Consider the following 14,580-nt stretch of genomic DNA (forward strand, 5'->3'; position numbering starts at 1 on the left):
GTGCTCCGTATTTGAGAATTTTCCAAAAATTGTCACAAATATCCAGTGTGGTAGTTAAGAAATTTCCATTAGGGGGAAATTCTACTGACTGTCTATGAACAGCATGAGATAATGACTTTATGCCATATAACATTCCCCCATTGATAAAATTTATCAAGCAGAGGGGGGAAATCCCCCTCATGCCCCCTACAAATATCAATGAAACATAAATAAATTAAGCCTAACCAAATTTGTTGGCAGTGAAGCACAGGGTGGCTACTCATGGAATTATGTGTGAATTCTACATGAATTTTCCTCCGTAGGCGTGAAAAATTACAACTTTATTAATCCAAATTCCATTGAATTTATATAAATGTCCTGAGGCAAGTGTTCACAGTTTAGCTTTTATTCTTATCGATGAAGGAGAAGAAAGCTGAGTGGAAAATAAAACAGTTCGTTTACTTTTTTAGTGTCTTTTGCAGAACAATCTACCTAACAAACAAATGATTATTACAAGATAAGATATCTTGAAGTTGATCAGGTAGATTTGAGTTTGAAATTCTTGTACAATAACAATTTTTCGTAGATTGGTATATCCTGAAACATTTGTGACTTATGTTTGTAGATGTATTTCGAGTCTGAGTATGTGAAATGGCATATGTAAACTCCGCACCTTAAATGAAATATCTTAAATATGTATACCGTTTAATTGAACTGAATTAGAATTTTTGGATAAACTAGAATATCGCAGACCCTTTATAATGTTTCTATATTTGTGTGTATGTGTGTGAATGGTGAGAGGCAGTAATAATAGGTAAGGTTGAAATAGAGAGAACATCTGCTTGTAGCCTTGAATTTTTGGAAAGTTCGCCTTGAACACCAGGAATTATACTTGAATTTTATCATATTTCTAGAGTGGTCACCCTGGAAGCAGTACCTCTCATCTGAAATTCAAAAGTAATACAGGCAAAACGAAAATAGTGTTTAATTTACTGACAGAGGAAGGAAAGAAAAACTATCATAATGGTCATACCGTATAAAACCCTTATGGGTTTTTGGGGATCGAATCTAGTCTGTGCCAGTCTAGGGCAACTCGCTTATATGAGAGATACCTTTTACATGTAAGGAGACTCGCCCCTGTGAAATAAGGGGAACACGAACGACATTCAATATTTAACACTTCTATGGACTGGATATGGCAGGTTCATGATAATAATAGAAAGGATATTTGTTTGCCTGTAGATGATCGTCTCCGCTTATTTGGATGATAAGTCATGGTCCTGAAATGAAACGTCTTTAGGGAGCACAACTCCCTGCTTCTAACTCTTGCATAGCACCGATATTCAATCTATAACTTTGAAACCACAACTGTTTACTCTATAACTTTCGGACTACAACTGAGAGCGAGATTTGTTATCATGATCTATTTAAGGGAGATTCAAATTTCCGATCCTTAAAGTCATTGAGCCAGTTCCATCCTGTCGTTAATCGTGCTTTTTGCATAAGGCTGACTTTACGTTACTTCAAATGATTTCCTGTCGATTCCCGTGTCAGCAGAGTTTTAAAGATCCACTGAGGGTCGCCGGTGTAATATGCTTGTAATAAGTTACTTCCAGCGCTTCAGCCGGACTCCTTGGCAAAGTGATTAGTCTACTGTGCTATTATGCCAGGGTTCCCGGGTTCGACTCATGCCTTTGGTGTGATACGATACGTATTACCCAACACTGTATGAGACTTTATCACACTGACTTGCAGGTTCTTGGTGTTTTTATTGAAATTATTATTTATTTTTCATACAGTTCTATTTTAGTTGATACAAAATAATTTCAAGAGTACTTTCATTTTTTAGATCACATATAAACACATGTGGCAAGATATGTTGTATATTTTAATGTTATTAATTTATAAAATGCATTCTGATGAACACACGTCATGACTGAGTACAAAAGTAAATTGTGTTATATATAATCTATCTACATATTTTCAGTACCAAACAAGGTTGGAAATTCATTTTTTAAATACAGTATTACGAATGATATACATTTGAAATGTGCAATAGTAGTGTAAAGTGGTGACCATTTCTTGAAGCACTCAAATTTCAACCTCAAGAAGATAAGTTATCTCTGCAGATGGCTATAGCATGTTCTTCATTTATGTTGATTACTTTTTCTTCTTTCTTTTCAGACCAAGAGGCAGCTTGCCCAGGCTGGGTGCTTTTCTGACCAAGAGAGCCTAATGTCGCGGGTGAATGGCTCTGGAACACCAGGAGGTATGACGCCTACAAGTTTGCCAGGGCCAAGTACGGCTCTACCTGCAGACAGAGGTAGTAGTGCAGATTCAGGTGTGAGAGGAAGCTCTGACCGAGAATCTGGTGCTACGTCAGGAGGAGGCAATCTCTCCGATTCGACAACAGATGGTAACTCTTTTAGCATCACTTTGTGTGGGAGAATATAGGAATCTGTCATCTTTCTTTTTGAAAAATTAAAGAAGAGATTTATCCAACAGTTGGTGTTTCTTTAAAGACAAACAACAGTAAATTTGAAAACTATTTTCCTATATTCTAAGTTTTGTTTCTTTGAAAGCACGTTAGCACTCTGTCGTTTGTAGATGCACTAAAAAAAACTGAATTGTTGTTCAAGCTTTCTCTTTCTATCCTGGAATGCAACTGCACTTTGCTACGTTTTTGTACACTACTAACTGATTCTTATGTAAGATTTTAAGGTCAGTAACAGGTATTCATGCTAGTAATGTAAGTTTCATAAGTAGAGTCTTGCAAATGCAAATAAACAAAGCTTACATTGCACCAGTTTGTAAGTCATTTCCAGGAAGCGGATTTATGTGTAAACACATAATTTATGTACGAAGATGAAATCAGTTATATTTTGTATTATCTTTGTTCATCATGGCATGTAGACTCGAAAAATTCAGTTTTTATTTTCCATATTTGTACATGTATTAGGTTTTGGATCATATTTTACATATTTTAGTTCTTTTTACAGATTTCCATATTTCAGAACATTTCTCAACATATTTGTGCAAAGAAAAAATAATAAGTACATGTCCCCATATGACCGAAAGAGTTGGGTGAATTTCTTGCGAATTACTGTCAAAGTCTGAAGTGACATTAAAGAAACAGAAGTTTATGAACTTTTCACAACTTCAAATTACGTTAATTACAAGTTTTCATCCAAACAATAACGTGTTTTTTTTTTTTTCTTTCTTCAATTTGACACCTTCCAAATGTTTGCTTTCGCTATTGTAAAACACTTGAAATTCCTGTTTATTTACAATTGTTGTCAACAGTAAAGAATGAGGGCTCAAACATCCATTCCTGGTTGTTACAAACATTAGTTTGGCAATGTTGGAAGAGTGTCCCAAGTCGAGCAGCCCATTGCTAACCCTTCCCTCGCTACTCCTTGCATGCCCGACAGCAACACCAGAAGCAACACATTTGTGACACATATGGGATTTGCTTCTGGTTTCTCTTCAAGACAGTCATGGTAATAGTCTCAATCATGAGAGTGCAATCAATTGTTTTAAAACTCAAGAGTTACATGCATAGTGTCTTACATTATAAAAAAATTAATTTTCACAATTTTAAGTCCATATTTAACTCCATGTTTTGGTGAAAATAACTAAATATGTATTTACATATTTAGCACATGTTTACTACATATAAATTCATTTCCTGGTCATTACTAATGAATTTAAGCCAAACATTTAAAAATCAAAAGATGTTTTAGTAAAATGTACATGGTACGAAAAAATTATTTCATTGTACCTGCAAATTATGTGGAGACTTTGTACTTTATTGTACAAACTGGTGCTGTTTCAATAATAAATTTATATATTACATAGCTACAAAACACTGTACTAACAACTAACATAATTTGAATTTATACTAATTTCAATACACAAATGAACTGATACTGTATTTTTACTTTTATGGATATCTAATAGCTAGTGTTTTTCAACAGGAACTCCAACCATTACTGTTGAAGGCAGCAATATAGATATGGATTCCATATCTGTTGTTTCTTCAGTAACAGCACCACATATGTACCAATGTAAGTTAATGAACTGAAAAAATGTACAATCTTAATATAATGATTTTGTATGTGTGTTATACATGTAGTTTAATTAACATGCACTTAAAAAAAACTCTCTAGTGCAACAACTCTTGGCTTTTCATTGGGTAACACAAAAGTTCATTTGTTAAAGGAGTTTTTTAGACCAGACCTCGCTACTTCTTTTCAAGTAGTCCACCAATTATTCTCATGGTGCTGGGTCAGTATCAAAATTTGTGCTCTCACTAGGGTTTGAACCAGGGACTGTTCAAACAAAAGGCAAGAAAACTTAACAATTTGGCTATGTGGGAGCCCCTTGATGTTATGTATTTGCTAGAATTTTGGTATTTAAAAAAATCAGTCTCGTACTTCTTTCATTCACCTATAGAAAAACACAAACGTAGAGCACTAATACACTTCTCACTTCTTGTTAAACCTTATAAGTACTCATAGACACTATAGATCAAAACAGGCACTAAGAGTCAAAATAAATAGTTTTATGCATAATAAAATTTGCATAGAGTGCTTGTTGTGCAAGGGATTGAAGCTTTGGGTTAATTTAGTTCACAGTTTTACCCTGAATTGAACTGTTGACAAAACAAAATAGCCATTTAGGGCAAAATTCAGTCTTTGACTTATCACTAATGCCAGATATACTACAATATGCTATCAAGAATTATAATGTCATTGGTTTATTATTATTTAAAAAACGTCAGCAATTGTACAGTTTTCTAAGAGTGAAAATTCTTTGTAAACACAAATTATGTATTTATTCTTACCACTAAACAGTCCCTGCTTAACACGAAATAGATAAAAAATAATTCTAGTGGCAAAAATATTCTGTCAAAACGAATGGGTTATTAGCATAATGACAGGTAGTGATAGCTGTTCAAGTTAAATCATTATTGTTGGAGAATCTTTAATTTGATGTGGTTTTCTTGAAATTTATGCTAGGAAATATGCTTAATTTACAGACCATGCTAAAATTTACAAATATTTTAATTCAATTATATATATTTGAAAAGCGAATATAATAAGGGGAAAATGTGCAATAGAACTTTGCTTGGTAATTATGTCATCATGATGAAAATAGAATAAAGTAAAAAGTTCAAGTTCACATGAATCTCTTATACCTTAGTGATCCCTATCACCAAATCATTATCAGCATTTCAAAGAAAATGGGAAAACATGAATCCAGTCTTCTGTTACACTTAGTTCTCTATTACCTAGAATTGTGTGCAGTATATCTTCTGCAGTTAAGAGTGAAAAAGAACTCTTACCAATTCTCAACAGAATAATCTAAATATGCTTGAGAATAAAGTTAGTATACTCCTTAACAGCTTCGTTCAGTAGCCAAGCACATTAAGTGATAGATTTTTGATCTTCCAAGGTTTGAATCTCGAACTGGGCATAGGTGTTATTTGTGAGTGTTCCTTCATTGGTTTCATCTAATCATCACTCATCCTCATTAAATACTCCTGTTAACCATTCCATTAAAATGAAAGTATGTATTTTTGTATAAAATTCCTAGCTACACAGAATATTTATAACGTGCTAGCTGCATTATGTAAGAATTGCTTCAAATAGAGTAGGAAAACTAAAAAACTCACTATGTGCCAACTATTTATGAAATCAAGGAAGATATTTTCCCAGCATTTAGATGAAAATAAGTTTCATCTAAATGCTGCTAAATATATTGCTGAACTGGCTACATGTCATGTATGCTAGTCATCTGAGACATCTTAAAACCCTCGATATGTGTACATGTCAATCAATATGAAATGGAATAATGATCACTCCACTTGATATGTAAATTCAAATGGTTGTCTCCCTTGAAACGTAGCAATAGATCTTCAATGAAAATAGTGGATGAGAAGTTACGCAAGTTAAGTTTCTTTAACTAAAAGGAAAGGTTAACCCCTCCCCAATATTTACACTGCATTGAGTACAATCATATACTGTTATATAAGATGGAGTATACATTGTAAGTATGGACTTTTACTAATAAAAATGTGTGATTTTATTTCTTCAGCAACAACAACACCAAAAGACAGCCCTTCTCTATCTCCTTTGAATGCCAATGCTTTCTCCAGGTCAATTGACAATAGTATTCTTTCACGGTAAGTGTTGAAAGAATCCTCAATATGAATTTGACATAAGAGAAAGAACTTTCTTGAAACCATCATCATAATATCATATACAAGCTCTCGCAGCCTTGTGCTTGGACTATAAAATTGTCAAAATAGGGTTTCTTATATTTTTATGCAAAATTTATTATATTGTTACTATTTTTTTCTACAAAAACATTAAGTTAACAACTGCAGTGAATACTTTTGCTGAAATAGATGCTTATTCTCTATTTTGTTACATTTTTCATTGTAGCATCCTAACTTTGTTACTAGTTTTTTTTTACATTTGCTAAAATTTAATTATTTTGCTATAGGTCTGTGGAGCAACTAAGTAATCCTCCAGAAATTGAAACAAGAAGAAAAAGTCAAACTCGGAGTGGCAGAGGAGGAACGTGGGGTAGCATATCGAGGGTATTTGCTCGAAATAGGCATAGAAAGGTGGCAAGCCCTAATCAAGATGGTAAGGATCAAAACGTACTTTATACTGGATTATCGTTGATGTATGTTTACTAAGAATTCATAATGCAACAGGTTAGCAAGCAATGTCAAAATGACCTAAAAAAATGGAGAAATTAATTTTTAAATTCAAATTTGGTGGAATTTTTATTATTTTGGCAAAAGTTAGGTTTGGTGGTGACTGAAAATATCACCTGATGACATACTGGTTGAATGAGATTTCTCATTAACTGATAAGAAAAAAGAGAGAAAATGCTGCCGTAAGGAAATCTCAGAGTATTCTGCGGAAGTCTTATAGTCCAGTAGATTAGAGTTTGTGTGGTTTTGTTTCTAAGTCCACTTTATGCACTGAAAGACTAATTGGGACTGGGCCTACAGTTTAAAGTGGGATCCGAACCACTATGTATCTCCACTGGGTATCGTACCTGGGACCCCTTGATTAAAGGCAACAACATTACCACTACTTAAAGACAAGAAGTATTTTCTGAGACGTCTTAGTAACTTATACTAAATGACCAACAGTTTAGTAGCTTGGATAAATACAGTATAATAATCCAACTTGGAGACATAGTATATCTTATATAGATTTTGTTCAAGCACATTGTTGGACAAAACATATACAAGTAGTTAAATATCTTCAAAAAAGCAAGCTTAACCACTTGCCTGACACATTATTTTCCCAAAAGTGGTCCATATTTTACACATTTTTTTTATTGCGTGTTTGTAATGTACCGATATCGGCAATTAAGGAACAGTAATGAATTTTTTATTTTTGGGGTCAAAAAAGGTTACCAAACTATTAAAAAAACCTCCATAATTATTAACCCGAGTTAACTCGTACATACATGGAAAGTACTACAAATGTTTCAAAATAGCATATAAACTGTGGAAAATAAAATGTCTTCACATTTTAATGTTGAATTCCAGAGAGAGATCCAACAGATGAAAGAAAATCTTTGTATAGTACTTTTTGCCACACTTTGTTGGTGTGGCGTACGAAGCAAGATGCTGATCAACACCACCCATTTTGCATTGTAATCGACCACCACTCGTGGTTTAAGTTTTGCTTTCTGACGTTGTGTTAGTCATCATTTTAACAGAATGGATGGTTGACAACAATGTCACATCCTTTTTATCTTTCCATTTCGTGAGTCACTTTGCAACATTGCAACCCTACTTCTTCATCTTACTTCAACTTGGCTGTTCTTAGAGCCTGTGGTACATCTTTCCTACTGCGTTTTAGTGTTCCAAATACATCAGTCTTTTTTTAAATGAACAGATCTGCAAGTTGTGGTGAGTTATAATAATTGTCCATTGTCAAACAGTACCCCTTTCCCAACAAATCATATACCAAAGTAAAGATTTTGGAAGGCGACTGTACACCACCACAACTATCTGTATCTGTCTCTTCAGTACACACACTGTCCACTGTTGTATCACTTCCACTCAGGTCCATTTCCTCCTCCTCCTCCTCTTTACTGTTTGTAAGCTTGTAGTCGCTCAACTTGTCGTTCTTCACACGATGGAAAACACTAAAACATGAACAGAATGTATTCACAACACAAAAACGCTCTGTAAGTTTTGGCACTACTCTCACACAACGACCACAAGTACCACTGGAAAGGTGACAAATACGTAGTGTCATAGGGAATCCGGTAGATGGCAGCAAGCTATCTACACCTTCCACCTAGTGGCCAAAATGAGAATTAACACCTTTTAAAGCTCAAACGAGTCTGTTCGGGTAGGCAGAAAAGTGCACTGCAGTTGCACGATTTTAACGAGATAACTCGGGTAAATAATATGTAAAGCAAAAACAAATTCCGAGTTAACTCGGGTTAATCAGGCAAGTGGTTAATCCACACTTTGTACATGAATAACAATTATAAGCAGTGAACAAATTCAATTCTAAGGAAACGTCTTAGGTCCAAGGTTAAAAATAAACACATCCACTGCAATTTCAGATAACAAACATAATTTTCATGTTGGACATAAAACATTTTAACACTGATGTGTAAAATTAATTCATAGATTCTGATGCCAAAGTACTTAACCAGATTCCACAACTTCCATAATGTCTGAGATAATGACAGTATTTAAAATGTTAAAAATATCTTGTTGCCTGCCAGTTGCCATCATTTCTCCTCATATTATTTTTTTCTAAACAATTAAGAAGTTAACTTATTCCAAAGTTAGTGAAAATTATAGGCTCAACCAGGGATGTAACTTTAGTCTTTGGTGTTCCTCGTGAATGGTCTACCACACTAAGCTACCAAGCCAATCTCTGGCATCATCCCAATTTTCACTATTATGTATGTTGTTTACATTAGAATAAGTATATTAATAAATTTCGAGTCTTGAGAAAGACAAGATGATTTCTTAAAGTAATTATATTTTTCCATTAAGTCTGAGAATTTTATCACTAACACTCCTATTGCTTATCTAAAATAAGATGCTTAATTCACAGATTTCTACATTTTAAAACTATTCCAAAACAGGTTTTTATTAAGGATCCACTGATAATTTCTCTGCTTATTGTAATCATTACAGATGCACTTTCTCAGAGATTACTGAAGACGTTCAGAAAATTTGAAATCTGATTATACGAATGACAAATGGTGTTCACATTTGTCTGAGATCATATTGCAGAAGTCATGTTTTATTTAGTATCTCAATAACATGGACTTCTTCAGTTCCAAATACCAATCCCAATTATCTCATGCTGACCTCCATGGTGGAGTGGTTAGCACAGCACACCAAGGGTCCTGAGTTCGAATCCCAGCCTGGGCATGGGTGTTCTTTGCGAGTGTCACTTCATCATATTATCATCACTCATTCTCATCTTTGTGGCACAAAAGCGAAGTAAAATAAACCAAATCGACCAATTATCTTGCATTTTCAAAAAAACACTATTTATGCAGTAATTTCAAGTGGTTTTTTTAATGCTGTATGCCTGTATTATTATTTAAATTGTTTGCATTACACTTTATATGTTTATTCTACTTTATTTTTAATAACTCAAATATGCCTGGAAAGTCTTATCGTGCTTCTGCATTGAGTCCTACGTCTTGCTAAATGTTTCCGAAATGGAGATATATAAAGGCTGTAAAATGTTGCTTTGGTCTCTTAACTGCATATTAGAGTGGAAATTTAGGCACATTTGTTTGCTTTTCAGATATGAGTGATCCATATCGAAGTTGGTCTCCTCTTACTGAAGAAGGATATGCAGAGAAGTTACGTATACTTCGAGAGGCTGCGTCTATTCCCATGGAAAGATGGAGAGCTCCTACAGTTCTGGCATGGTTGGAGATAGCACTTGGCATGCCACAATATGGTCCTCGATGTGCTGAGAACGTCAAGAGTGGAAAGGTATTGTGGTTTGCTCCTGCTGTCTATTCATTGACAAAGTTTTGTTCATAATTTGAATTTGAATTTTCTTTTCTTCCGTAGACCCTTGATTAAAAGGGCATGGATTGCATTTATGTCTTCCTAAATTTCAATCTTGATATATTGTAAATTGTCAAATATATTTTTCCTCAAGTGCACAAAAAACACATCAGAGCTTGGATAAAGATCTATCTTTGAAAACAATGTGCCCCCACCATTGAAAACTAGGATTGCACAAGAGGAACCTTGAAGGACTGCCTTCATGGCTGTCCTTCATAGTTTGATTGTGATTAACCTAAAAGGGCAAGCAATGTAAAGTAAGAAAAATGCAACTACAGGATGCATGACGACAATGGCGTATTCTGAAAATTTGATCTGGTTTACCACAATTCTTATTTATTGTATGTATTTATTATACACCCCATCCAGATTAATTAGACGTACTAAAAATAAACCACAAATGCAGGTATGCAAGTAAATCAAAAACAGAAGTTGGACAACTTCAAATAGTTTGGTGATTTCTATATATTTCATAAAATCTCCCCTTTTACCTAAAAATGGACCTATATTTATCTGCACCAAGGAAAATTTCCCTTCATGTAGCATCACTGCTTCTGCTAAGCACAGCACAGAAAGCAGGAAGGAACAAGCAGTGTTCTCCCACCAATGCTGTTTGGAACAGTGGAACTGATGCTTGCAGGCTGCATCTTTTTAAATAGCCACTCACCTAGGCTCCCTCCCCCTCCCCCACCCAACCAAGGGGAAACCTGGTCGGTCATCAGAAGAATGTGATTGAGAACGATCAGTGGTGTAGGTGAACCAATCTCTAAGTGCTTTAAAAACTTTACTTAAATTCTGGTTTAGAAGTTTGTTTTAATAATTTGTATAATACATAATCAGCAATTACCCATATATTTAAGCTAAATACATGAACAATATATTAAAAAAGTTCGGTTTTAGTAGTCCAACTGTTTCTACTGTTTTCAGTAGATGAACTGTACTGCTAATGTTTTCTACTGTTTTTGGTAGTCCCACTGTGTAAGTAGCTGGACTGTACTGCTAATGTAAGATAAGATAAGATAAGATTTATTTCCATCCACTTGATCATATGAGTACAAATAGCACTATGATATGAGATAGGTCAATTACATGTATAATTTTGAGTACAAAGGAATTAACACATACTTAAGCATATTAAAAAGTATAAAGAGTATAAAATAAAATTACATGTATGATTTTGAGTACAAAGGAATTAACACATACTTATGCATATTAAAAAGTATAAGAGAGTATGGAATAACATAGAAAATAGAAGAAAAATCAAAGGTTATGACTATTAGTGAACATAAAAATACAAGAAAAGTCAAAGGTTATGTCTATTAATGAAAAATATCAACATTATCGTACAACTAACATCCTTTATTGTGTTCAGTATATTGCTATATGAAAATAGTACTATTATCAGTAATCAAAAAATGTCTTACCTATACAACTGAAAATGCAATGGAAAAATTATATAAACTAAAATAAATATATGATAAAGCATGTGGAATTTGCTAGAAAGGAATACTTTCACACAACAAAGAATATAATATATAGTGAACACGTTTTTAAGTGTGTAGCTTCATAGTGATTAACACACTTGTAGAAAATTGAAAAACATACTGTTTTAGACATACATTGACATTCACTGTCGACTACGTTGATCAAAAGATGGATCCTTTCTGCAATTGAATTACACAGATAATAATAACCAAGGAAATTCAAAGCTGAAAAAAAACAACTGATATGATCATGTATTCAAACTACTAGCTGCTTTAAGATTGAGTTATTTCTTAACAAAAAGTTATATTATCTTATTTATTAAGACACAGTAAAACTTCTCAATAACGGACAGGTCTGGGGGAAAAATAAATATCCGTTATTAAGAAGTGTCTGCTATTGAGAAAAAAGTGTAGCATGTTACACAATAGGATAAGCATATTACAGTACGTACTTTATGGACATAATGTGTTTCTTTTCCTACATTCAACGAACAAAATACTGTACTACATACGGTGAATTTAAATTTACTAAAGTATCCCTACATTTATTGCATTCAAAATGACACACTTCCATAGGCGCCGACTCCATGGGGCTTGGGGGGGCTTTAGCCCCCCCAATGTTTACTCTGAATTGTGCCACATGAACTTAACTTTAAATACACATTTGAAATGTTGTAGATCATCAACTTTGGGGGCTGAGACCGCTAAACCATGAGCTTTGGGGGGGCTATGACCAGAGACAGCAAAACACATGACTTATTACTATATACTAAGTATGTACTGCAATTATGAGTATTGTTAAAATTTTTACTAAAAAGAGTTTCAAAATAAGATGTGCATGAACTAGGAGAGAGGATAGGACGTTCGGGCTACAAATGGCTCTCACATGACATTCAGAACGAGATCATTGATATATTAGGGAGATCTGTTTTGTGCTCCATGGTAGCAGATATTAAAAGTCGGGAATATTTTACTATTATGTTTGACGAAACTTGACATATCCATCCATGGAGAATTAATATTCTGCATTCGAACTGTGAATAAAAATTTTGATATTTTTGAGGAATTCATGGGCTTTTATGAGATTCCGAACACTGAGGCCAAAACTTATAAAAGGGAGAGAGTGAGTCATTCATTAATTTATTTCAGTGATCAGAGCCCCCCCAATAATTTTGACAAGTCGGCGCCCCTGCACACTTCTCAAGATAACCACAAAGAATACTGTCCACTGTCTGCACTTTTAAAAAGAAGTATGTTCGGTGTAACATGAAACAATGCACGCTAGTTCGGAATACTGGCCATTGTTGTGTCGATTTCCAGGAATTGCGACAGTTTTCTTTCAGGCTGTCTGTTATTAACCCTAGAACACTGCCGTGTTCCAATATTACAGTATAACTAGCGCTATGTAAATTTTACGTACATGAAGGGATCGATTTTTAACACAACCTCTACATCATGAAAACAAAATGACGATTCTTTGTGAACATTATTTTGTTTATTTTCCTTATATTGGAGTTAAATTCTTCATTTTAAAATGCATAAACATGGTTTTATGAAACATAGAATATTTTAAGAGAATGTATTGATTGAAAAGCCCATACCTACATTAAGAATGAAGGCGAAAAGTTCGAATGAAAAACAAACAATAATAATGTTCATAACGCTGTAAATAAGGAACTAATGTAATTTTAAAGTTTTACAAGAAAATAGTGTATGCTTCTAAACTTTTGTTCTCAAAATCTAACTATCCAAATAGAATTTACAAATGTCAAAATTCCATGCAAGATTTTTCTCGTTTTACTACAGTTACGTAAAATTGACGTACAGTGCACAACATAACAAACCAAATGAAGAGATCAGCACTTGCACCCTCCCTACCACAGTGATGCCTTACGTCGGACAAACTGCTTGAGGCACTGCTGGTGGAGGGGTGTGTAGGTGGGAGGTAGGAGAGGGATTTGAGTGCAAAGCAAATGTAAATGTTACATACGGCAGTGTTCTATGGTTAAGAAGTTTTATTTGCCTAGGGGAGGTAGTTTTCAGTGTCTGCGTCCGTTATTAAGAATGTCCGTTATTGAGAAGTAATATTGCCATTAAACCCCATGTATTTCTGCCGGGGAATTTAAAAATGTTCATAATTTAGAAGTGTCCATTAGGAGAAGTTTTACTGTTTTTCCAATGCACTTCTAAATCACTGAAAAGGTGATGTCAAGAATTAAACTATCTATTCTTGGGAACAATAAATGATTTGATATTGTAACAAGAATTATGCATTATTATTCAAATTGTTTTTTCAGTACAGTAGCCTGCCCAACTTGATATACAGTAGCTGCACAGTAGACCTACAGTTGGTTTTCAGTACATTTCATAGTACACAGTAGAAGGCATTTGGAAACAGTAGAATTTGTCTATTGCAAACAGTAGTAACTTCCAGCAGTAAAGTTCTTACTTTATCCACAAATCCAGTTTTGCTCTGTTACTCGAACTTGTCACACTTTGCCAATAGCCATCAAGCAGTGAAGCAATAAAACGAAGATTGATAGTGGCAGTGGCCACTGAAATTAATATAACAAAACTAACTAGATTTGCATGTAAATTAAATATGTGTTTCAGGTACATTAATAGCTAATTACATTTTCCATTCCTTGAAATGTTAATGAATTATATGAAGTGTATAATTTCATTCCAGGTTCTCCTAGAATTAAGTGACATGGAATTGGAAGTGGGCCTGGGTATCTCCCACCCAATGCATCGGAAAAAGCTCCGCTTGGCCATAGAAGAGCACAGGCATCCCTCTCTTGTGAGATATCCATGTATAGCTCAATTAGGTCATACCTGGGTCTCGAGTGAATGGCTTCCAGATCTTGGATTGGCTCAGGTAAGAGGGTATTCCATATTTTGCTGTGGTACTTACCAGAATTACCAGGGAAAACCTTATATGCACCATGTAAAAATAAATATATTTAATTTATCACTGCCATTGTATCATCAATGCAGTGTAAGTTCATTTGTTCACATCAA

General features: G+C 34.2%; 1 protein-coding gene across 8 annotated transcripts in view; it reads left to right on the forward strand.

Moving 5' to 3' along the window:
• The window catches only part of Liprin-gamma (liprin protein kazrin), a 664,640-nt gene that overhangs the window by 616,266 nt on the left and 33,794 nt on the right, over positions 1–14,580 (forward strand). For 7 of the 8 annotated variants that reach the window (XM_083120283.1, XM_083120288.1, XM_083120289.1 and 4 more), the window contains 6 exons: positions 2,164–2,395; positions 3,957–4,046; positions 6,079–6,166; positions 6,490–6,635; positions 9,804–9,997; positions 14,249–14,437. In XM_083120283.1, coding sequence (XP_082976409.1) covers positions 2,164–2,395; positions 3,957–4,046; positions 6,079–6,166; positions 6,490–6,635; positions 9,804–9,997; positions 14,249–14,437 — 939 coding nt within the window. The remainder of the gene's footprint in view (positions 1–2,163; positions 2,396–3,956; positions 4,047–6,078; positions 6,167–6,489; positions 6,636–9,803; positions 9,998–14,248; positions 14,438–14,580) is intronic. The other variant, XM_083120287.1, reaches the window with a different exon arrangement.

Source organism: Lepisma saccharinum, chromosome 4, assembly GCF_977018435.1.
Source record: "Lepisma saccharinum chromosome 4, izLepSacc3.1, whole genome shotgun sequence".
In the NCBI taxonomy this organism is placed as follows: domain Eukaryota; kingdom Metazoa; phylum Arthropoda; class Insecta; order Zygentoma; family Lepismatidae; genus Lepisma; species Lepisma saccharinum.